Genomic DNA, 23,685 nt, shown 5'->3' on the forward strand with positions numbered 1-23,685 from the left:
CCGGCATTGCCTTGGGGCACCACAGCGGTGATGTCCAGGTGCCAGGGACCCGGCTTTACTGGTTTTACTTACAGCAGGTTCCCACGATGAGGAGGACACCAACTCCCCCTCCAGCCCAGCCCAGCTCGGCACAGTGGCCAAGACCCTTCCCCATTTCCCCCGCAGCTTGCGGAAGCTGGGGACGGTCCCCGAGGCCCCGCTGGGTCACCCGGGCAGGGAGCGGGCCAAGCAGCAGAGATGCAGAGCCCTCGGTCGGGGGCGCAGAGGGCAGCCCACCAGCAGCCTCCCACCCGCAGTCCCCTCCCCACCATACAGCAGGACGGCGCGATCGGCCAAGAGGCAGTCAGCAACGCCACCGGCAAGGAAAAGCATCCACTTTATTATAAACCCAAAAAGTGCCCGTGCAGTGCCAGGAGGACCAGGTTTTTACACGGGATGTTTCCATTTTTCAGCAAAGGGAAGAGAAGAGGGGAACAAACCCAACCAACCCTACTCACGGCTCTTTGGTGCTAGAAAACACGCGGCGGTGCAGCAGAGAGAAGCTGTGGGTGAGGGCAGCACCAGCAGAGGTGAGGGGGACACCTCTGCCATCCACCACCACCACCCCGAGATGCCTGCGAGGAATTTGCGGCGCATCCAGAGACACACAAACGGCAAGTGCGTTTTGCTGCCCCTCCCCAGCCTGCACCTACCCTGTGCCGCCGAGCGCTCCAGGAGACCCCCCTGCCTCCCGGTGTCCCCAAAACGGTCAAACACACTTTCTGCAAAGAGGGAGAGCAGGTGTCAGGGGGAATCAGCGACCAAAATCTCTTGGCTGGAGAGGAAGGAGGTGGGAATGGCGACCGGTTCCCAGTAACTCAGACCCCAGCAGAGGCAAGGCGGCCGGGTCTCCGTTTCACTCTTCTCCTCTCTCGGCAGCAATGGGTTCCTTGGTCCACTTCTCTGTGACCTCCTGGTTGCCCACATAGCCCACGTTGGGCAGCAGGCCTGGGGCTCCCTCCCCGTCCCCGGTGACCTCCAGGTCCAGCTCCTCGAAGGAGGAGCCGCTGGCTCCCGACTCGCTGTAGCTGTGCTCACTGCGGTTGTCCGCTTCCTCCCGGCCGCGGCTGGCTGGGAAGGGCAGCAGGATGGAGGTGGCCACCGAGGTGTCTCTGCTGTCAGTTGTGGCCTCTATGCTGATGGAGCTTGTCTCACTCACGGTGTCAGCCCCTGAGATGGAGAGAGAAAGGGAGGGAGTGAACGCTGCAGTGATGGGGATGGGGTGCCACAGCCTTTGAAGGTACCTGAAACCTCAGAGACGTCAGGCCACAGCGGAGACCAGCTCCTACCTCTTGTCACCTCCTGTGCCCTTGAGAAGTGACTGGGCCAAAACAAGCATGAGCTGGACTCAAGCAGATCCCTGAAATCAGGGCACCCCCAAACCAGCACAAACAAACCCCCAGACTTCCCAGCTGTGCCCTGACCTCCTGGTCATGCCCTGGCCCCACTGCTGCTCTCCATGCACACACTGAGGACCTGGCAAGCCGTTCCTTAGGGAGAATGCCCAGCCTGGGAGCTGGGGGACACCCCTGCCTCCACCATGGCATCAGGAACAAGGTGAGGAGCGGGACACTGTGCTGCGAGGGTGATGGAGAGCTGCAGCACCACTTGAGCACCCAAGAGGAAGGCGGCACGCAGGCAGGTCCTCGGATGTGCCACCATCAGAGGCAGGTGTACATCGAGCCTCATGCCAGGGCATCCTAACACCGCCTTCAGCACCTCCTACAACCTCCTCCCGCTCCCTGCCTAGCTCCCCCCCAGCCAGCAGCGCCGGCAGCAGCGCGAAGGCTGGCACAGCAGGGCAGGGCAGCGGCAGACAGGACTCGGGGTGCCAGAGAATGGGGGGAGCCTTCCCAGCTCACTCGGCACTTCTCCACGTCGCCCGGCTGCCAGCTCACACCCCCTCTCGCAGCTGAGCCCCCCCGGGGGCTGCCCCTGCCTGCCAGGGCGGACCCCTGGGCCCACCACCCCCTCCCTGGATCCCTGCCTCGTTAGCTCGGTCGACAACGCAATTAAGGAGTCGACAACAAGAGGAGCGTGTCAGATTGAGACCAGCTCGGTGCAGTTGCCAGAGCAACCAGCCAGGAGACAAAACCCCTCCTGTAAAACATTAATCATTGTTAATTATGAGATAAAAGATACACATGGTTAATTATGACATCATAGATCCACGTCGCTGATTACAACATCGCAGATCCACTTTGCTAATTAACACAGCGGCAGCAAACACTGGGCAGGTTTCTCCATTGCCGCTCTCCCCACTCCACCTTCTTCCCACCTGCCTTGCACTGGTGGGAAGCGCGTGCCGTGCTCGGCCGCTCCCCAGCACCTCCACTCCCACGGGGGCTCCAACCATGCCAGGCGGGATGTTGCTACCGAGGATCATGCTCCACACCAGGAGGCCCGCTGGGCAGCAGCACCGGCGGAGGACTGCAGCTTGCCAGCAGCAGGGCCAGGAAGTGGCAAAGAGGACAGTGACAACCATGGAGGGGCTCCCAGGCAGAAGAGCAGAGCCCTCTCCTCCACGTTTGCTCCCGCCGGCGCGATGCTGTCCCCAGCCACCAGCATGGGGCTGCTCTGGGCTCCAGCAGCCATCTCCAGCCTTCCCAGGCTCCTGCAGCCAGGGTGCCCAGGGCTGGGCTGCTCGTTCTCCTCCAGCTCCTGGAGGAGACCCACCAGCAAGGGCATTTTCCTTCCTTAAACACCCTTAAAAATCCCTTTTTTGCTGTTTTTCTTCCCGGCCTGGGCGGCTGCCAGCAGAACTGCTTGCAAATGGCAGTCCTCTGCCTTCTGAGCGGCGCCATCCCATGGTCCTGCTGGCTGAGCGAGCACCGTGCAGAGAGGACGGAGCAGCGGTAGCAGGACAAGGGGCAGCTGGGAAAGACCCACAGACACAGTGTACCCATTGCTTCATCCCACCTGGACAGGGTATTGGCTTCATCCCGCCTGGACAGGAGCTGAGCCTCCACCCTCTCCCCTCGGCCATGGCACACAACCCCTGCGGCAGCTGGCACAAGCTGAGCCCTCAGCTGCCCACCCGAGCGGCACCTGGTGACCTCCCCATGGAAAGGAGAAAAGAACCATCGCCCGCCGACACGCACTGCCTTTGTGCAGCATCAGGGAGCACCTCAACACAGAAACCACATTTACTCTAAGTTAAAAAGGATGTTCTGCACGCCGCTGCCGAGGCGCTCGATGAAGGAGATGGCGGCGACCGAGCGGGTGGCGGTGCCATCCTGCCTGGCAGGACCACGGCAGGGCAGTGGGTCAGCGGGAAGCCTCCAGGAAGATGGAGCTGTGGGGTACGGAGTGGAGCACACAGACCCCAAGCCTTGAAATCAGCTAAGGGTTTGCAAGGTCTCTAGTGAGCATGTACAAATTTGGCCAAATTGGTGGCCTGAGGTGACATGGACATGTTCCCACCGTGGCTTCATGACAGCTCACATCACTTGTGGTCATCTCGCATCCCTCTGAAACCCGGGACAAGAGTGACCCCGACCCCCCAAGCCATGCCCTGCCTGCGCAGCACCCCTCCTGCATTGCCCCAGGGGCTGTTTCAGCTGGGAAGCTGGCCTGTAACCCCATGCCACAAAGCAAAGGAGGACTTGAGGAGAGGAGTAGCAGCTGGGGAAGGGGAAGATGGAGATAAAGTCTCCCCACGCGCTGCTCCGAGCTGCCATTGCAGAAAGCACTGCTGTCCTCACCCCGGCAGCCACTTCCCTCTCCCTCACTCCAAGGGCGACAATAAATCGAGTCCTGTTTCCTTTCAGCCAGGCACTTTTCCACCGCCCTGTCACTTCTGATCATGTCTGAGCAGCCTCAACTGGCAAATTTGCCCATTTCGGCGGCCTCGCTCTCCTTTGCGCAGGACAAGGTTGGCTCTGGCGTGGCCACCCGGCCTGGCTGGGGACAGGTGGCCACACCAGGCAGGGACGACAGACGGAGCCACTGCTGCGGGGGACGGTGCGGGGTCAGCTCTAGCAGGAGAACATGGCAGGAACCCCCAGCTGTACCAGCAGGGCCCGGAGAGGCCAGGCAGGGAGAGCGGCAGGACTCCAAGAGGGCAAGCACAGCCTCCCTGGAAGGTGCCCTGTGAGCGAGCAGGGGTTCAGCTCTCATCTCATTGGCATGGAGGTTTCTGGCAGCCCTCATGCCCACTCCTCCATCCTGCCCCAGGCACCTTGCTCAGATGCCCAGCGAGTCACTGCCCACCCCCTGCATCCCACTTCCCAAGGCCAGTCCCTGCACCTGCCCTGGAGCCAGCCCAGCACCTGGATCAACCACAGCTCTTCCCTCTGGCGTACAGTTGGATGCCAGCCTTCCTGTGGAAACCCCCCCCTCCGCTCTGCTCCCCCAAGGACAGCGTAGCTGTCCCACTGTGTGTTCACTCAGCAGCAATGTGGAACCCGGGAAGTTTTAATTTCAGAAAAAAAGGCACAGCCTGGGGTGAAGTCCCACCAGGGTGTTGAGGAGCACCCCCAGATTCCAAGGCCATCTAAGAAGAAGGGAAGCCAAGTGGCCTACAGCAAGATACCGGCCAGGGATGGGTGCAACAGGAACCACTCACCTCATGCTGCTAACGAGCCCAGCAGGGAGCCGGGCCCCCCCAGGCAGCTCTGCCCTGTGTCACCCCAGGTACCAGCATCCCCAAATCACCCCGGGAAGGAGGACTGTCTCCCCTCCCACATCACCCCAGCAGGACACTGATGCTCCCCTCTTGGTGCACCCGGGCCCTCTCTTTCCCCTTGTTCGATCAAATATTTGTCACCTCTGCCGCTAAGTAATGGGTCAATGCGCTGCCGGGAGGGGCACAGCTCCTTGGCGCTTCCCGAAGCTCGCAGGGAGCCGCCCAAGAGGGGCTGGGGCAGGAGACCAGCAAGTGGGTACGGCACAAGCTGCCCACTAAGATCCTTCTTGGGACGTACAGGCAGGCAGAACAGGCAGGGCTCGCCAGAGGACGGAAGCAAGCGGGAATGAGGCAGAGCACACTAGGGGATGTGCCCCCCGTGGTACTGGGGCTCAGCGGGTGATGCCGTTGGTTGCACCCGGATGCTGCTGGACTGACTCAGCTCCAGGAAAATGAGCACCTGAGACTGTGCAGAGCCATGCGCTTAGAAACCATCTGCGTTCATGCCAGCAAGCCCGTGTCGAGAGGCTGCTTTTTGTTTGCTTCCACCTTCCGCGCGCTGCAGCGGGGTCACGCTGGGGAGCACGCTGCTGAGAGCGAGCCAGGAGCAAGGGCCCGCTGAGCGCTGCGCCGGTGCCAGAGCCCCGGAAAATAATTAGGAACAAAACAACTAATCATGATTGACAATGGCCCCCTGGAGACCCGTCAGCCGCCTTCCAAAAACGCTTCCTGTCTTTCCAATGACCCTAATGAAGGCGAAGAAGGGATGGAATTGGTGCGGAGGCAGCCACAGCCTGCGGCCCCTTCCTCGCGTGCCGAGCGTGTCCATCCTCAGCGGAGCTGCCAGCACCCTGCTCCGTGCCGAGCAGCAGCAGAAAGCAGAGACCCTGGACCACGTCCCGCAGCCTTTGCAGGCATTGGCTTCGCTCAGAGCTGCAGGCACCCAGCACCTCACAGGGCGAGCTCCGGAGCGAGGACAGCAGATGACAGCCTAAATAGAGAGATGCGCTCCAAGGTCAGGAGGCTCAAGAAAACAAATCCAAGCTTTTCTTACACATCCAAGTCGCTCGGTACCACCTGGCACCAGCCACAACGACCTTCTGCTGGGAATTGCTGAAGCCTTTAATACAGCTGCTGGCGGGGAGTTTTGTGAGCCATGACTGAACGGTGCTGTGTCCGCACAGAGCGTTACTGAATATGATGCTCGCCCTGAAATCGCACACAAGGGAAAAAGGACGAGGAAAGAGATCGGGGCTTTCTCGTCCTCCAACTCAGAGGTGGTCGCACAGATTCCAGCACAGAAAATACTTAAGAAGGGAGGACCAATCTCAATCCATAAGGCACCAGCTTCAAGGCATCTCCTTCAAGGCATCTCCAGTGAGCAGCCAGGCAGAGAGGAGATCCACCAGCTGTCTCCTCCAGCGGGACCTCCTCTCGTACTGGGGCTCAGAAAACCCACACAGGACTTTGGTGGCGAGATGTGGAGTCCGATGAGAACAGCTGCCCTCTCCTACCTCACCTCCTGACTTTGACTCTGTCACTGAACCAGGGTCAGTCCGACGGCCGCTCAACTGCTGCAGCTGGGGAAGCGCCGCTGGCAGCAAACCGAGTCCCCAGTGTCAGCAGGCCAGCAAAGGTGGGACAAGGAAGCTCGCTGGGTGCTGTCTCCCTTTGCACAAGCCCCGACCTCCCTAAGAGGTGCCGCCCTCCCCAAGTGACAGCAGCTGTGCCAGCCTAGGGCACCGCAACATCATAGGGACACAGGAGATCACGGGGACCTCCAAGACCCTCAGGCAGGAGCGGCACAAGCAACCCGAAGGCTTGCCACGTCCTCGGCTCTCTCCGGTGGCCGGAGCGGGGATGTGACACCCTGCCAGGCCTGGTTCTGCGGCCGTGCTCAGCAGTGACAGCAATCACAGTGCGACATCCAAGCTCAACTCTTCTGTCCAGGGGCAAGGCCAGCATCTCACAGCTATTATTATTTTAAGCTGGTTTGTGCAGACTCAGCAGATGACAGACACCACAGCAGATCGCACCGACAAAAGCTCATCTACGTGACTGGAAGGGGAGCGGTGGTGGAGGAGCCGGTGCAGAGCTGGGGCTGGGGAGCCCAGCTTGGGGTCTCCCACATGAGAAAGTCCAACATCATTTGCTGTCTAAAACTGGGAAGACCTTCCTAATCCGTGGCAGGGGTCTCCCCCACCACAGGCGTGCTGGCACTGGCATCCCAGGGAAAGCAGCAAGACAGCCGGGCACAGGGCAGCGGCCGCACCGAGCATCCCCTGGCTGTGCCACAGGACTGTGCACCCAAGTGGTGCAGAAAGGAGCACACACAGCTGCTACAGCCACCAACCTGGAGCAGCTTTTGCTCACAGGGGTCCTGCCGTCCCTCTCTGAAGCCACGGGGCAACCATGGGAAGGTGCTGGAGTGAGTGGGCTGTGGGGCATCTCTGGTCAACCCAGGCGGGTGCCCAAAGCAGCCACCCCCAGTACAGAGCGGACAAAAAGGCGAAGAGCTGAGTGAGCGCTGCGAAAACACGGGACCTCAAAGGGCTGGGAAACTGCTCCAATTAGACTCTTAGTTGCAGCACTAAATGGACAGAGCTCCCAGAAAGCAATTCCCAGGCTTGCTTTTACACTGCACGCGATTAAGAATTAAAGCAATCCAAATCTGAAGATGTGTTAAATAAAATGACCAAACTCCCAGGGAGGCGAGGAGAGCTGTCATGGTTTTTTCATGCCCGTTACACAAGCGCAGGCAACCCGCGGGGCAGGAGGAGGCGGTTGCCCCCGCCAGTGGCCAGCTTGGCCGTGCTGTCCAGCGCCCGGGAACACTGGGCTAGCCGGCTCCCGCGTCTCGCAGACATGTGAGCACGTGGGCCGGCGACAGCAACTAGCATTTTGGGTTACTATAGCACTGCTGTTCTGCACCTACAGCCATTGTGGTCCCTTCCTGTATGAATACATCCAGGCTCCAACAGATCTTGCTGAGCAGATGCTATCGGGCAACTTCACCACCAGCTACAGCAACCTGGTATTTAAGCTCTTCGCAATCCCAATATGTAACAGATGAAGATGAGATCAAGGAAGATGTATATGACAAGGAGAAAAACAAGCCCAGCTGCAACTAAAAGCTGTGAGATCCAGCTCTGCTCTGACTAGAGCGGGCTGGCGGCTTGGTAGCAGCTCGGCCCTTGCCCTGATGCCGCAGGGGTGCCTGGGTGCTCCCTGAGACATGGCATGACACCTCGGGGACGAGACTCTATCTCCACCAGGGGGGAGGAGAAGAGGTGTGCTGAGACGCTGTGGTTGGGTGCCGGGTGGGCACAGGTCAGCCCCTCTCTGCCTGCTCAGGTGGCAGCACCAGGGACACCAGGACCCCCACCTTTGGGAGGGCTGATGCCAATCAAAACAGAGCCCGTGTGCGAGCCATGGATACCTGTGATGTCTGTCTGGGCGTCTTCAGCCTCAGCTGCAGCAGCCCTGCTCTTCCTCTCCAGTTCTTTCATTTCAGGCACGTAGAAGTCCCCTTGGCGGGCGAGGGGACACACAAAGTAGATGCGGTCCTCCTTGTAGATCTCAATCCGGGGGTGGGCGCACAGCTTCCTCTCCTGAAAGACAGCAGGCGACCGCAGGTCAGGGATGTGCCCTCACCCCCTGCCCCAGCAGCCCCCCCACCATGTGGACCTCCCAACCTGGCAGTATCACAGACCCACCCTCTTCGCCCACAGACACAGAGGCCCAGCGAGGAGCGGCGAGTCCCATCCCGAAACTGCGGTGCTGCTTTCCCTACCAGAACAGACCCTGTGTGCCCGGGTGGGCAGGTTCAGCCCTGGGGTGAGCAGCCACCACAGCTCAAGAGGGAGATGCCGAAGCCCCAGGGAGACCCAGCCTCGGTTTTGGTGTCTTCATTTTGGGCTGGAGCAAGGGGTTTCAGGGAGCCCAGCAGCTGCTTCGCATGGACCTGCCAAGCCTCCGGTTCCTCCTGGCAGCACGGCCCCACAAGCAGGCGTAGCACTTCTCCGCTAATTAGTATAATCCAGAGCCGACAGCTCAAGCAGCTCCTTTCAGAACAGCAAGGGCAGGAGGAGTGGGAGATGAGTCCCTGGCATTTCAGACAACTCCTCCTCCTCCTCTTCCTCACCCAATCTCCCCCCAGCAGCACACTTTAAGATCTCAGCCCCTCCAGCCTGCCAGGGACCCACAATGGGGGCACATCCTCCCCATCCGTGCCCTGGTCCATGAAAAGTTGGAGCTGTGGAGACTTTCGGGGTGCTGGGGCCAGGCTGAGGAGCAGCTGGACCCCCTGTGCCACCCCCTCCTCGCCCGCCCACCTGCTGGCTGCTCACTGGCAGAGGGGGTGGCTGACTACAAGCAGGGTGAGTGAGAGAGCGTCTTTTCTGTGGGTTTTCTTTTTGTTTCTTTCCCCTTTTCAAATCACTGACAGCTTTTATTTAACCCTGCAACCACTCTGATTATTCCCCTCCTCCTCCTCCTCACCCTGACTATCCTCTTCCTCCCTGCCACGTCCCCCTGGCACAGCTTGCCCAGACATCCTCAGGGTCCCCATCCCTCCAGGGCTCCCCAAATCCAGGGCTGGCCCCTCTCTGTGGACACATCAATCATGACATTACAAAATCCTGCTCATTCCCAACTCCTTTCACCCCCAGGGACAGACTGAGCTGATTTGGAGTAATTTATTTCCCGGACAAATGCTGGCATCGAGCAGAATCCATGACAGAGGGGAGCCAATGCTGACCACCTTCCCGGTGCTGGCAGCAAGGTCACTTGGAGAGTCACCTCCATGCTGGCAGGATGCCAGGGAAGCAAGACAGGGAGAAAACCCCACATGAGCCATTTTTGGGTCTGTTTTCCCAGGAAAGCCCGCAGGAGCTGGCTCTGCAGAGCCCCAGTTTACCCACCGGCACCACAGGGGCAGAAACCAAAGGCCATTAATAGCTTTACTTGTCCCGTCCCGACTCCTCTGAGCCTGAATTTTGGCAGAGTCCCTCCTCCAACCAAGGAGGAACCACATTTGCGATCCCGGTGCCGCAGGGACGCGGGCAGGCTTCCAAGGCGCTTGGAGCCCGGAGTTCCCACTCGCAGGCAGGTGAAACACTAACGCACGCGGATCAAAACTGTATTAAATAAAAACAAGCCGGGCTGTTTTTAGCAGCAGAGCAGAGGCGGCTCATATCACTCCTGCTTTTTCAGTAACAAGGCAGACAAGAACCCTTCTCGTCGCGCTGCCCCTTGCTCTACCAACCACAAGCCCATCAGCCAATCTTCAGCTCAGTTCCTTATTTTAGGTTACTGCAACACATACCAGAGACGAGTATCTCCAAGATCTGCAGGTTTTTTGGGTGCATCCAGCTGGCCCTCCGCAACTTAATGCAAACAGGGACAACTCAAAGGGTCTTAGAGCAAAGAGACCTTGACTGAATTCATACCAGGTCTCTAACCAGTCTAAAACCTCAGGGCTCCAGTTCATCCTCCAAGACATTCCAAGCTGAGCTCCAGTCCATCCTCCAAGACATCCCAAGCTGACTTCCTGAAGCACACCCTGGGAGTCCTAAAGAGCAGATCTGGGACATACCCTCTCCCTGCAACTTATCTAGGCTGCTACAACTCCCCTTCCAATTACACAGCCATAGTAGTGACTCCCTCAAAGCACAAACAACACTCCCTCCACACACACGAAATGGGGAATTGTGGCTCTTTAAGGAATAAAAATGCACAGCTGTATGAAGAACAGGGTCCTGGACTGGCTCTTGAGCCAAACGCTGCTTCACACTCAAGGATTGCCTTGTAAGAGAGACGAGGATGCTCCACCCTGCCAGGGTGGGAAGCAGCTTTGTCTCCCTGAAGCCAGAAAAGCCCAGGTGCCTTGCTGCCACAGCCCACAGCCATGGTCCAGGTCGGTGGGATGACACTGAAGTGGCTGGACACTCAGTGTCAATACCAACACCTGCCCCATTATGGACAACTACAAGGATGCTTAATACTTCTTCCCAATTCATCCAGAGTTTTCCCCAAAAGAAAACGTAGGGAAACCAGAGCCTGCTGGTCCTATTTATGCCTGTACAATCAAGCTGGGAGCCAGGCTAGTGAGCTCACCTCTGCTTCTGCGCTTCTTCCTGGAGCAATCCAGCTCCTGGCAGGGCTGTTGCAGAGCTCAACACTGGCAGCCAGGCTCAGGAGAGGACAACGGCCCCAAGAAGGAGCCGGGAAGTGGCAGCTGGGAATGCTGTCCCATCTGCACTGGGACCAAAGAGATGAGGCTGCATAAAAACTTAATGAAAGGGCAGAGACGACGAAGTGGGGAGCCAGGACAACAGAAATGACGAAGGGGATCATCCAAAGGGGATGAAAGAGAGATTGCCCTTGTGACCATCCCGAAGGAGATGGGAGGCAGGCAGAGGCCAGGTAAGCACAAGCAGAGGTGCAGCAAAGTGCAACCAAGAGGTGGGTGTCAGCATCGGACAGAGCGGGCTCAGGATCATCCCAGCAGAGAGGAAGGCTGCAAGGCTGCTGCAAGGGAAAGAAACAACCTGGAAAGACTGGAGAACAGAGTCCAAAGGCAAAGGCATAAGCAGAGAGTGAATTAGCAAAGGCTCCACAACATGGCAAAACTACAGAGACGCTCAACAGGCACTAATACATGCTGCAGCTGAGGAGGAAGCCCCTCGCTAGCCGTGCAGCTAAGCCAACAGATGGAGCAGCAAGGTGGAGGTGGAGTTTGCAAGGCAGAGCCCTCGAGTCAAATCAAATGCAGCCTCACACGGGCGGAGGAGCTCAGCGAGAGGTGAACAGTGGGATGCTGATGGTGTCGGGCCAGGCTTCTGGCTAGGACAGCAGGATCCAGTAAGTAGGGCAGGGAATGGGACTCGTCCCTTCGCAAGGTCGTGCTGTGCCACCTCCCTTCTCAGCCTCTGCCGGGAGCTCGCCCTTCCTGCGGCCAGCAAAGACGGAAGCGGCAGCACGCAAGGCTTATTTCTATGCAGGACGCTCCAGTGGGCACCCAAAGCATGGGATTTATCATATGTTATCCATATAGTCAAGCTACACATACATAGCAAAGACCAATGCATCCAGAGCCCACCAGTTCAGTCCTGACATGCACAGCAGCTCCGGCACACTCCTGCTGTGTCAAACCTACCGCTTCCCACGAAGCCAACTCTTTCTTTGCCCGTGGTGGGTGCTGCTCACCATCCTCTTGGCAACAAGGGTTTATGTAGGGGAAGACCTTCACGCTCCTCTTTCCCAGGTGAAATAACACCCTGCCCAATCTTCACCCTGGGTTGTTTCCGAATCACCCACCACCTGTGACTGCCTGTAGCACTTTTTCCAGGTTGGCCTCACTCCTCAAGGAATGGAGCATCCCCCAGCCTCATGCATCAGAAAGGACGACAGGGATTATGCACCAAACCAGTATTTCGGGAGACCTTCTCCAGCACCAGGAGGTCACACTTTCCTGGTCGGAAAAATTTCCTCTCCCTGCTCATCCGTTAAGGAACAGATCCCATTGTCTGCCTATGGAATGGCTTAGGCATGGCATTCCAGCCAGAGGATGCCTCTGCTTCCCCAGGTAGGCAGGAGAGCAGTCCCAGGGCTACGGGACACATGACGAGGCAGCTGAGATATGACCTGCAGTCATTAAAATCCCAGCAGAATCATGTCAAAATGGAAGGAGGTGGCAGGGTGCTCACGCCGCACTGTGCTCCTCGGCACCTGCCAGGAAGCAGAAGGCGAGCTGGGGCACTGCAGGGACCGGCTTTGTCACTCTGTCAGGCTCGTCTGCTCAGAAATTCAAATGCCACCAACTGGATCTGCTTCATCTCCCACTGCTGGAAGAAATCAGCTGGAAGACCAGCAAACAAGTCTTGTGGATCCTCCCAGGATCCTCACCATGCCCGGGCACACTGGTGCTCAGGCTCCAGCTGAACCCACTGTCTGCCCCAAAACGCTTCTAGGGTCACTGGGAAGGCGGTGGGGAGGCAGCTGCTGCCCTCGCCCCGCTTCTGGCCACAAGACCTCCAGCCTCACAGCCCCCTGACTCATCACCGAGACCTCCTGGCACAGCTCACGGGGTGACGGTTAAGCCATGCCAGCCTGCTGGGTCACTGTTTCAGGGCCTGGTTGTGGGACCAGTAGGGGAGAGGCTTTTCATGCCACCACCAAGCTCCCTGCTGGAGCAGGGCCGGGGCTGAGCACTCCGTGCTGCCCAGCAGCTCCTGGCTCCACCGCAGAGACGTTCACCTCACACCCCAGCCACCAGCATGCCACACGTACACAACCATCGCCTGCGCCTGTCACCCACCCCTGCCGGAGGGCCTCCTGCCTGCAACGTGCAAAAAAATGCCCATAAACCCAGCCAGGACTGGAAAAGCCGTGGGGAGCAAGTGACCGGTCACCCAGCAGACGCTCCCCCTCTTCTGCCTTAGGACACCAGGCAGCCCCCTGAGCTGCCCTCCCTGCCACCAGCCAGGGACGCACTCTCCAGGGATCTGCCTCTGGACACTGCCGAAAAGCTGGGGCAGGCTGGAGCCTGCCAGACACCGGGAAAGCTATGGTGCAGGATGCAGCCTAAGCACTGACTTCTCTCCGCACAGCCCCAGTCGAGAGAAAAACATCCCGGGGGACCGGTGAGCGTGCGGCCCAAGCCTGTTCTGGGAGGGGACCCAGACTCAAGAAGAATCTGCAGGTTGTTTACCAGGGGCCATCTGAACATCAGTTCGGCACAACATGCCCAGTGCTGCCACTCACCTCTGCCCATATGGCAATGGGACGTGCCGCCGCCATCACAGCCAAGCAGAACGGTGCTGGACACATGGGGCCGGCTCCATCCGCATCTTGCTGTGACCCCAGAGCAACACCAGCACATGAGGGGTTTTTCCCATAGGCAGCTGGAGAGCGGAGTCAGCCCATTGCCAGGTCCACCTTGCTACTGAATTGGACCAGCAGCCTCCAGTACAAGGTGTTCAAGGCCAGGCTGGATGAGGCTTTGAGTAACCTGGTTTAGTGGGAGGTGTCCCTGCCCATGGCAGGGAGTTGGAACTAGATGATCTTTAAGGTCCCTTCCAACCCAAACCATTCGATGGTTCTATGATTTGCTAAACACCAGTGGTGCAGAGCGGGGAGTTTGGCTCCTGCCCTGGCGGGGGGCACAGAGGGGGATGCTAGGGATACACCCCTCCAGCCCCCTTGCTGCACCAGGGCTCCCCTCCCTCCATTTATTACACCATATACCTGGAGAAGGAACAGCTGGTGGGTGCAAACACATGGCGGGGTTGTGACGATCGCTGAGGGTTGCTGCTCAGCAGGAGGGCTCACCAGCATCCCCCTTGGACCGCCAGCCAGAGCACCATCACACCTTCGCTGCCACAAGCCTCCCCTCACCCATGCTGCCAGCACTCGGGCTGCTCCAGTTAGTGCCGACAGGTCAGCTGGCACCTGGCGGCGTGTGGGGAGACACCCAGGGGACCCACCAGACCCATCCCCGCATGCCAGTACCTCCTGTCTGCTTAGGCAACATGACTCCAACATGACCCCCAAGTCTTGCTTCCAGCCAGAGGCATCCATCCTCTCCTCCTCCCGGGGAAGAGGTCAGATGCTTCAGTCTCCAGGATTTTAAAGAAACAACAAAACTGCGTGGAGCCGAAGGGCCCTAAAATCTCTTCCTAAAATTAGAGCTGAAACTGAGCCACCAGCGAGGACTGGAGGGAGCGCGCTGTGTGCCACATCCTCCTCGCTTCCTCACACGCTCCACGCTCGGTGTGTCATCCCCGCTTAACTTAGACCACAGGCGCTAGGTAGTGCAGAGAGGCTCTGTGATGTGGTTTGCAGAGCACCCAGCGCCCTTTGGCGCTCTCCCAGTTGAGAGTCAGGGGAAAGACTCCTTGCTGGGCCATCCTGCCATCCCAGACCCAGACCAGGGATGTCCCTATTTCCGTTTCTCCTTGCCCAGATGGCAGCTTGGGGTTAAATCCGCCTCCGTCCAAGTCTGAGCTGACGAAAGCAAAAAAAACAAAGGCACTCCTTCCTCCTCGAGTTTCAAACTCGTTTTCCATGTGTGCTTGTGGCCCAGAAAGCCAAGTGCCTCCTGGGCTGCCCAGCAAGCAGCATGGCCAGCACCCTCTGCTCTGCTCTCCTGAAGCGCTGCCTCCAGTTCCAGGGTTCCCCGCACCAGACAGTTGTGGACCTGTCAGAGTGGGTCCAGGGGCGGCCACGGAAATGGTCTGAGGGCTGGAACACCTCTGCTACGGAGAAAGGCTGAGAGAGCTGAAGTTGTGCAGCCTGGAGAAGAGAAGGATCGGGGGAGAGCTTGTTGCAGCCTTTCAGTATATAAAGGGGGCTTGTAAGAAAGCTGGAGAGAGACTTTATACCAGGGCCTGTAGTGACAGGACGAGGGGCAACCGTTTTAAACCAAAAGAGGGCAGGTTTAGATTGAACATAAGGAAGAAATGTCTTATGATGAGGGTGGTGAGACACCAGACCAGGTTGCCCAGAGAAGCTGTGGGTGCCCCATCACGGGAGGCATTCAAAGTCAGGTTGGATGGGACTTTGAGCAACCTGATCTACTGAAAGATGTTCCTGCCCACAGAAGGGGGTTGGAATGGATGATATTTGAAGGTCTCTTCCAACCCAAATCCTTCTGTGATTCTGGTCCTCCCTGCTGAGCCACAGCCTGACCATGGGAGACAGGACGGAAGCCCGGGTGCCCAGGGCTGCCTGCCAAGGGGCAGGAGTCAGGCAAGGGCTGGGGAGGAACCACCTGCCCAAGAGACAGTTTGGACAGAAGAGAGGACAAGCTGCCAGAGGGAGAGGAAGGCAGATGTGCTTTACACCAGCAACACCTCAAGCCTCAAGGAAACCCTAATATCTCAGCTTGCAGCCAAAGCACGGTGTACGTGGAGCAGACAGGCCCTGCCTCTCGGCACGGCCGGCACTCAGAGCCAGCTCCGGCACACCCGTGAACATCAGGCTGCTGAGGGCTGTGAAACAGCTGCTGCTTCCCAGCCTGGAGAAACTCACATTTCAGAGGTGGTGAGACTTCTCCCACGTCCGGGCACTTTACTTTCAAATCCTCCAGGCTGCGAGGTGTTTCAGAAACAGGAGGTGATATTATTGCAATGAAAAAGGCCGTTTCCGTCAGCTAGCAGGAAAAACGAGCGGCACCACCAGCACCACAGCAGCAGAAAACAAAGTCTCACCAAAGGATAGCAAATCCTCCAGGTAGCAAAATACAGCACCTGGCAATTGGCATCTCCCGCACCAATCAGCATCGCTCCCCGCTCTCAGCACTCACTTTTCCCCCTTCCTGGGGCAGGACCCCGTCCTGCTGGCAACCAGGACATCGTCCTGCCGACGCAGCAGCGCTGTGGCTTCGGGACAGGCAGGTGAAAATCAGTCCCTGACATCATCTCCACAGCAGTGAGAGGGAGCGCGTTTGGACCGTGGGAGCTGTGAAACGCCAGACTTCGTAGCTGGGAGGGTTTTTCATTTTCACCTTGGTGAAGGCAGCCCGCCATGCAATTTACACCTTGCCTGCCCGCCTGCCTGCACTGCCCGGGGCCAAATCATCCAGCTGCTCCCGCCCTGGCGGAGCCACAGGAGCTGCAAAGAGGCACTTGTCAGGCACAGCCAAACCGAGAGGTGAAGGAACGAGCCCAGCGGCGTCGGTGGGTATGTGAGGTCCCAGCATCCTCAGAGGGCTGATGGGGACCAGGCACCGGCTCCCAGGTCGCTGCTGGAAGCTGCTGTGAGAGTCATGAACACTATTCTCCTCCCTGGGATGGCGATGGAGATTCCTTCCCATCCTCTTCTCCAGCAAAAGGAAGGAAGCTCCAGCCCTGCCTCACTGTGGGCGCAGACGCGCTCTGGACCTCCTCCCCTTCCAGCACCCAGCTGAGCTGCAAGAGAAATCCTTCAGCACATCCAGAAGCATCCTTCATTTTCAGAGACAATCCAGGCAGCAAGTCTCAGTGAGATAAAACCTTTCAGAAAGTAACCACGGGCAGCTAGAGCCCCCGGCATGGGGGAAGGACAAGGCTGCCAGCCTGGACACGCTCAGGTACGTTAGTCCGCGTGCTTCCAGGGACACCCGACTAAAGGAACGTTACCTGCAGAATAAGGAGCAGATGGTGCAAACACACACAATTCATGGGGCTTGGGTCCCCCCTGGTGTCACAGTTATTTGGTAGTAATTAGTCCTGGAGCAGAGAGTTTCAGAAGTGAAGCAAACTTTTGCATTAAAAAAAAAAAAAATTTCCATGTCACCAAGTTCTGCCTTGCTCCTGTACCCACCACGGGTAAGCAAAGCCAGCTGAGGAGATGGTTCTCATCAGCTTCCCAGAGCTCTGCTAAACGTTCTCACACTCTTCCTCCCGCCTGACCCCAACCACAACCCTTCCTCTCCTCCTTCCCACCACTGCCACACACAAGCTCTTTGAAGAAGACTTTGGTTTTAACCACTCGGAAAGCTCAAATGCTGGATTTTCATTCTAAGACAAGAAGCCGACGTAAATCCACATAAACTCTCCTCCCTTGAGGAACCAGTCCTGGGTTGCTGTTCCCATTCCTAGGAATTCCATCGCTATGGGAGCCTGCGGGTCAACAGCCAGGCGCGAAAGGAGGCAGATGAGACTGCGGGAGAGGAGGACCACAGCTGGAGATGGCTGCCTCTGCTTCAGAGTGAGGGTCTCCAGGGACCAACGCTCTTCTTCCAGCCCTCAGAGGATGCTTTTTCAGCATTAATCGCAAAGCTGAAGAGGTTGACGCAATGATCTCTGCCATCATGGATGACTGGAGCGATGCTAAATCGCTTTGTCTGCTCTGTTGCCTCGGCGAGGCTGCCAGGAGCAGCAGCTGTGGCAATCTCTCTGCCTCTTGTCAAGGCAGGGCCTTTCAGGAAAGAAATCATTGCCTAAGATGTTCTGCCTGTCACGCCTTGGCCGGGTAGTCCACTGGACTGCAGCCTCCCACCCTACACAGGGCATCACTCAGGTAGAAAGAGCCTCTTTGAAACATGGGTCTTTGTTAGGCTGCTCACAGGGAGAATAAGCCCTAACCTAGATTATAACCCACCCTGAGACACCCGAAAAGAGGTTGTCTCTTGTGGTGATAGATCTTCTTCCATGGCTAATTGACAGCTGAGAGTGGAGGGTTCCTCACTCAGCTGGACATTCCCAACCCACCTCAATGGCTTTATCTCCTGGGCCACCACTCACTTGAGTACTTGCTCTTCTGCAGCAGGGATGTCCAGTGGAGGCTTGTTGTTCCCGACCTTCTCACACACGTCCTCACCTGTAATGGGTCCTGCAATGAAACCCTTGTGTAGCAAAACCAAAACAACAGAGATGGAGCAGGAACTCCTAAACAGTGCCCACAGCACGCGGGAGCTTCTTGGTCTCCCAAGCCATCTGCACTAAATCTCAGCCCTTTCCTCTTGTTCTTCAGCAAGCATTCCTCCTGGGATCGTGGGCATCTCCAGCTGCTCTTCCACAGCTTGTTTGTCACCAGGACAAACTCAGGACACGTGTCACATTAATGCCCCTGGGAAGAAAATGGTGCAGTGGAACCCCCCAATTCTCTCTGCCTCCTTGAACAACCTTATCTTTCTGCAACGCCCCCGGCTCCCAGGCTTCATGGAATATATTTCACAATGAGCTAAGCTCAGCCTCACACCATCCCTTCACAGCTGAGAAAGCTGAAAAGAGAAGCTGAAGAACCTAACCTTGCTGAACTTGCACAGATAAAGCCACCAGCAGCCCGGAGCAAAGCCAGGATGCAAGTGCCTGATTCCCAGACAAAGTAGTCCTTCCCTCCCCACCAACGGAGAGTTAACGTCAGGCTTATCAACCTCATTTAGAAAGCAAGGAAGGTCACCAAAGGGGAAGACTGAGTGGGTTTCAGCCTGGTTTGACGAGGAAGAATGGATAAGAGGATCACGACATCCATCAGCCTGTCCCCGGTACAGTACATCAGCAAATCTGATGGTGGAAAGCAAGTTTCCAGGACAGGAGGATCTTCCAAGTTATCAGATAAGTGCAGTCAAGGGTGGAGAAAGACTGTTCAATCTCCTGCTCAGGAAGGCCCAGGCTTCCCTTGAGTGCCAGGGATCCCTCCTGGGCTCTCTGCTGCAGGACATTCACCCATGGGCCACCGCTCCCCCTCGGTTCACTGCTCCTCCTGCTTCTGCTTCCCTTGCCCTGGGGACAGACATCCCCATGTTTTAAAAGCAAGGCAGAGCCCAGGACAAGCTCCTTTCTGCATTTTTATAAATGAACAAGAGACATTTACCTGCAGACTTCCAGGAAAGCTGCCTTCAAACTCCCCCATCCAAGAGCTGGCATTTCCGCCCCAAAGAGCCGTCAGTCCTGCGCGGCCGACAGCAAAGAGCCAGCGACCCTGTCGAGCCGCAGTGTGATGACAACTCCCACCAGCGAGCTCGGCTAACGAAGCCCCCAGAGCCTCCAGCCACTGCATGCCGCCAGCACTAACGATTCGCCCGAGGAAATCCCCAGCGTGAAGACACAGCGCTGGCGGGCAGAAAGCAAAAGGCAAAAAGACAGGCAGGCTGCCTGCAACGCGGCAGGAGGCGGAAACGCAGGCAGAGGCGAGGGGAAGGTAGGGGAGGCAAACGAGTGGCACCAGGCAAAGTCATCAGGGACCTCAGGACGGCTCCAGACGTCCTCGAGCCAGGACACACCATTTCAGTGTCTGCACGTGCTGACCGAGCTCCCCAGAGCAGGCAGGGGGAGGCGAGGTGGGGCTGGGCACCAGCCTTTCCTCTGCAGCCCTCACCTCTTCCACCTCCTCCTCGGCCCATCAGAGACCTCGGCATGTGGTCCCGTGCAGATCATTACCTTGATCTGGAGATGAGAGCGCCTGCCGAGCGCACCACTGCATTGTGCCAGGGCGTGCGGGGAGGCAACGGCTGGTGGTGCCGGCAGGGACACAAGCTGAGCACCTCCAAAGCCAGGCTCTTCTACCGGCGACGGAGGCAGCAGGCAAGGGGAGCAGCTGCTTCCAGCGACCTTTGCAGAGTGGTGACTGCTCCTCCGCCAGCACAGGACTGTGAGTTTGAGCAGATCAATCAGGAGATGAAATCAAAGCGAGTTAGGCGAGGACAGAGCCCAGTCTGACTCTGCCCTTCCACAAGCCTGCGGCTTTCCAGGTCCTGTGTGCTCTCAGAGGTGCTGCACAAGCCAGGAAAGCTTCAGGTACGCACTGTGCCGCTCAGCTCTCCAGGTCCTTCCCTGCCAGGGAACCACCTCCCCATCTCCACCACCACTCCACTCTCCTGGGTTCCCCAAATCACACGCAGCCCTGCGTAACGTCACCGACAGCAGCACATCATCTGACGCCACAGCCACCAGAGCTGACCCAGATCCTCGTCAGTGCCCCCTGAGACCCATAGGACACTCCTCTTCCCAGCACTGTGGGGCCCCTCTCTCAAGCTCTGGGTGCCTGGAGGACAGGGAGGACTTTGGGAAAGCATCTCTGCACCTCTGTCCCCATCTGCCCCTCCCCAGGCAGCTGCAGCTCATCGTGGGCAGGGAGTGGACTCTGCCCTGTGTCACTGCAGCCTCGTCCCAGGAAAGCTGCTGGGTCTGGGCTAGCAAGAGAGGATTTGGACACTGGTTCTGTGCCCCACAGCACAGCACAAAGCTGGAGCTGAGCCGATGCTACAGGTCCCATAGTAGCTCCTGCTGGGAGACAGAACGTTGCAGGAGAACTGGTGAAAGATGCAGGTGAGGGCTTCTCAGGGAGGCAGGAATCAAGCAAGGGAGGGACAAGTGAACATGGCACCTAGAGATGCACGTGAGAGAGGAGGAGGATGCAAGAACAGAGGTGCGCTCCGCCGCTGCGAGCCCACAGCATCAGGGGCCACAGCTCCTGCAGCCACAGCAGCCGCTTCTGCTTTGCTCATCTCCCAAACCACTCGGCAGAGAAGTACTGGAGCAAGTCTGTCTCCGACACTGACCTCTTGATAAGCTTTTGCCAACTCACGGTCTGGTTACTGTACCACTGGGCAGACGTTACCCCAAGCTGTGAATCTGCACAGCGTGAAAAGAAGAGCAGCTGGCCACAGCAGATGATAGATATCTACCTTTCTGCATGTCAAGGAGCTGCCATCAGCTCCCAGCAGAAATAAAACACAGAGGAGCAGCTGAGAGTAACCAGCCACCCAGTGGCAGGGAGAAAACGCCAGCATCCACAGTGGGAACAAGGCCACTGTTTCCCTTTCTCCAGCCTTCCCTGGGTGCCTTACAACCTCACGGAGTGGGAACAGAGCCTGTTGTCAAATGCATGAAGCTGGCAGGCAGCTGCGGACAGAATCCTGTGAACAGTCACAGTGCATCCTCTTCATCCCCATGGGGCCAGGACACTCCTTTGGGCTCCATCTGAAAGGCAACAGCCTCTAGTGCCACGCTGGGACAGGGTCTTCCAGACCAATCACTCTACCAGCCATCTTAAAGGTCTGTCCTTGACCTTCAAGCAGCTCTTTTGCCATAGGATCCACCCTGCAGAGCTGTGAAGATAAGGAAATTGACACTGTAACAGCTTTAAATATACCAGGGGATCTTCTGGTTGGTGGTGTGTGGAAGTGGGGGGAACAGAAGTAGTTGTTTCTGAGGGCCCTGCAATGCAAACACATGCCCATCCACAAGTTATCACTGTGACAAGCAGCTGGAGCCAGGGATGCAGAGCGGTTACTAGCCTGCTCTCTCCACTGCCCTTGGCTCCATCACCCTGTGTCATCCCTGCGGGGTTGTTATAATTCCTCACATTAGCAGAAGACGAACAGGTAAAAGCATCCATCTGTGCAGTGAGCACCCGGCAGTCATCATAGGAAAAAAAAAAAATCACCCCAATTACTCCACAGCGCCAGAAACTCTGAGGCATCCTTCCGCTCCCTCAGACCCTTTGAAACGTAAAGCTGCACTGTTGGTGTCATTTAATTTGGAGCTCTGCCTCAGACTGGCAGAGCCTCGCTGAGCTTTAGGAGGAACACAGCCATGCAAAACCCAGATGTCAATGGCCTGGAAGACAAGCACACCCCAAGCCCCACCAGTGACTCCATTTTGTGGCCCCAGCGTCTCCGTTTTGCCGTCCCGGTGCCAGAGGAGGCTGGCTGCGAGTTCCTCCCTCTCCGTGCTGGCTCAGGACTCCAGGCTCTCTTGGAGGGGCTGACAGCCAGCACCCCTCAGAAGCTGCCTTGGTGGAAGCTGGAGCAAACCTCAGACTCTCTGCCGCAGCTGGGCTGCTCTCAATCCTGAAAGCCTCCGACAGCCTTCCTCAGCTCCCGCTCTGCACACAGTCCAGGACATCCATATTTGAACCTCCTCAAGAGGTGAACCTTGGAGAAAGTGGACATGGAGGCCACAAGAATCAGATCCCGTCCCAAAAGCTGTACCTAGGCTCTGCTCCAAGCATAGAAACCTCTTTCTAGTTCCTCTCTGGTACCCAGAAAGAGAGGTGACTCTCCATCATCATCATCTCCCGTCTTAGGCAGGTTTGTTCCGCTCCTCCGTGCTGAAGGCACATTCTTTTTCGCATTACAGCACTAGCCCTTTCAGCAGGGCAGAGGCATCCTACCTAAGAGAGAACATATCTCCAGCAAACCCAGCAGAAACGCATCTGCTCAAGCCAGGCATGAGCCTCCACCTCCTCACGCTCACCAGCGCATCAAGGAGCCCAGGGGAGACAAACGTTGGCTGGGCTGGGGACAAAGAAACAGGATGCTGCCTTGGCACACCCAGAGGCACAGGTCCATCAGGTGCTGATCGACTCTGGAGGGTAACAGGTACCTTCGGTCTCTTACCAACGCCACACATCACAGAAGAGATCATGAGAGAAGTCAGCTGAAGGGTGACAGAGGACAAGCACTGACTCATCCCTGAGCCAGTCCCCGGGGAGCCGCTGCCTGCTCGGCCCGCCGTGGTCTGACAGCAGGGGAATGAACGCCTTTCCGTGCTCCTATGTGATCGGGCGAAGAGGAGAAGTGCCAGGTGCCTACCCACTCAGCCCATTGGCCACAAAGGAGAAGAGGCTCACTGCAGCTTGCCGCTTGCCTGGGATGGAGTGGGAAAGCAGCGCAGGAAGCCTGGAGATCCCCACCAGGCTGCAGACCTCCGTCAGCTGCCTCGGAGCAGTTCTAACCTGGAGTCATCCCTGCCAGCTCTAGGCACAGGTGCTGGAGTTACAAACTGCCAACATTTCCATTAAAGGCTCCTATTTTCCCTGGTTTGGCTGAAGCAGAAAGGCTGGAATAAGCTGCCACATGTTGGAAAAGAAATGAGACAAAAGGAGTCCTGGAGCTGAGGGCTCCCAGGCACTTTCCAAAAGCCTGGAAGCCAAAAATTAAGCACAGCTTGACCTTCCTCTTTCAAGGAGCTCACAGAACAGGCTGCAAGCTGCTTCAGAGTCCTGCAATGGCAGAGGCAGCTGCAGACCACAAAGATGAACCTGATCCTGGTAAATCCGGAGCAGTTCAAGAGGATTAGAATTTGGCAGCATCATTTTCCACAGCTTGTTGGGACAAACCAAGTTCAGCACCAGGTGTTTGCTCCTCAAAGCAGGATGGGATGCACTGGTGGTACATAGGTCTGCACCAAACCATTGCAACTCTCCATACCCTGCGCCTGCTCTGCAAAGGCTGCGAGTCCCTATGGGTGTAGGCAGAGCAGCGACCACCAGGCAAGAGCATTAACAGAGGAAAGGAAGACGCTGAGCCTGTGAAAGCCCCACAAAACATTAGTGGCTCTGCAGACCACCGTGCCTGCCACAGTCATGAGGATCAGCAGCTCAGGACACCTCCAGCCTGCTGCTTGTGCCAGAGGTCACCAGCACGCAGCAGCATCAACTTGAACAGCATCTGAAGGGCAGCAGCTGAAGTTATATATACATATATATATACACACACACACACGTACACACATAGCCCTGTCGAAAGAAGAGACCCTAAGGGACTTCCAGTGTGACCCTCTGCTTGGGAGCAAATAGCTGGGCTC

The 23,685-nt window shown here is 57.4% G+C and overlaps 1 protein-coding gene across 1 annotated transcript in view; it reads right to left on the minus strand.

Annotated features, from left to right (window-relative positions):
- Positions 1-737: 737 nt before the first annotated feature.
- The window catches only part of TEX264 (testis expressed 264, ER-phagy receptor), a 40,843-nt gene continuing 17,895 nt past the window's right edge, over positions 738-23,685 (minus strand). Inside the window, exons 4-5 of the mRNA XM_009989765.2 lie at positions 8,106-8,277; positions 738-1,209 (exon numbers count right to left, since the gene is read on the minus strand). Coding sequence (XP_009988067.1) covers positions 896-1,209; positions 8,106-8,277 — 486 coding nt within the window. The 3' untranslated portion in view covers positions 738-895. The remainder of the gene's footprint in view (positions 1,210-8,105; positions 8,278-23,685) is intronic.

Source organism: Tauraco erythrolophus, chromosome 12, assembly GCF_009769465.1.
Source record: "Tauraco erythrolophus isolate bTauEry1 chromosome 12, bTauEry1.pri, whole genome shotgun sequence".
Taxonomy (NCBI): domain Eukaryota; kingdom Metazoa; phylum Chordata; class Aves; order Musophagiformes; family Musophagidae; genus Tauraco; species Tauraco erythrolophus.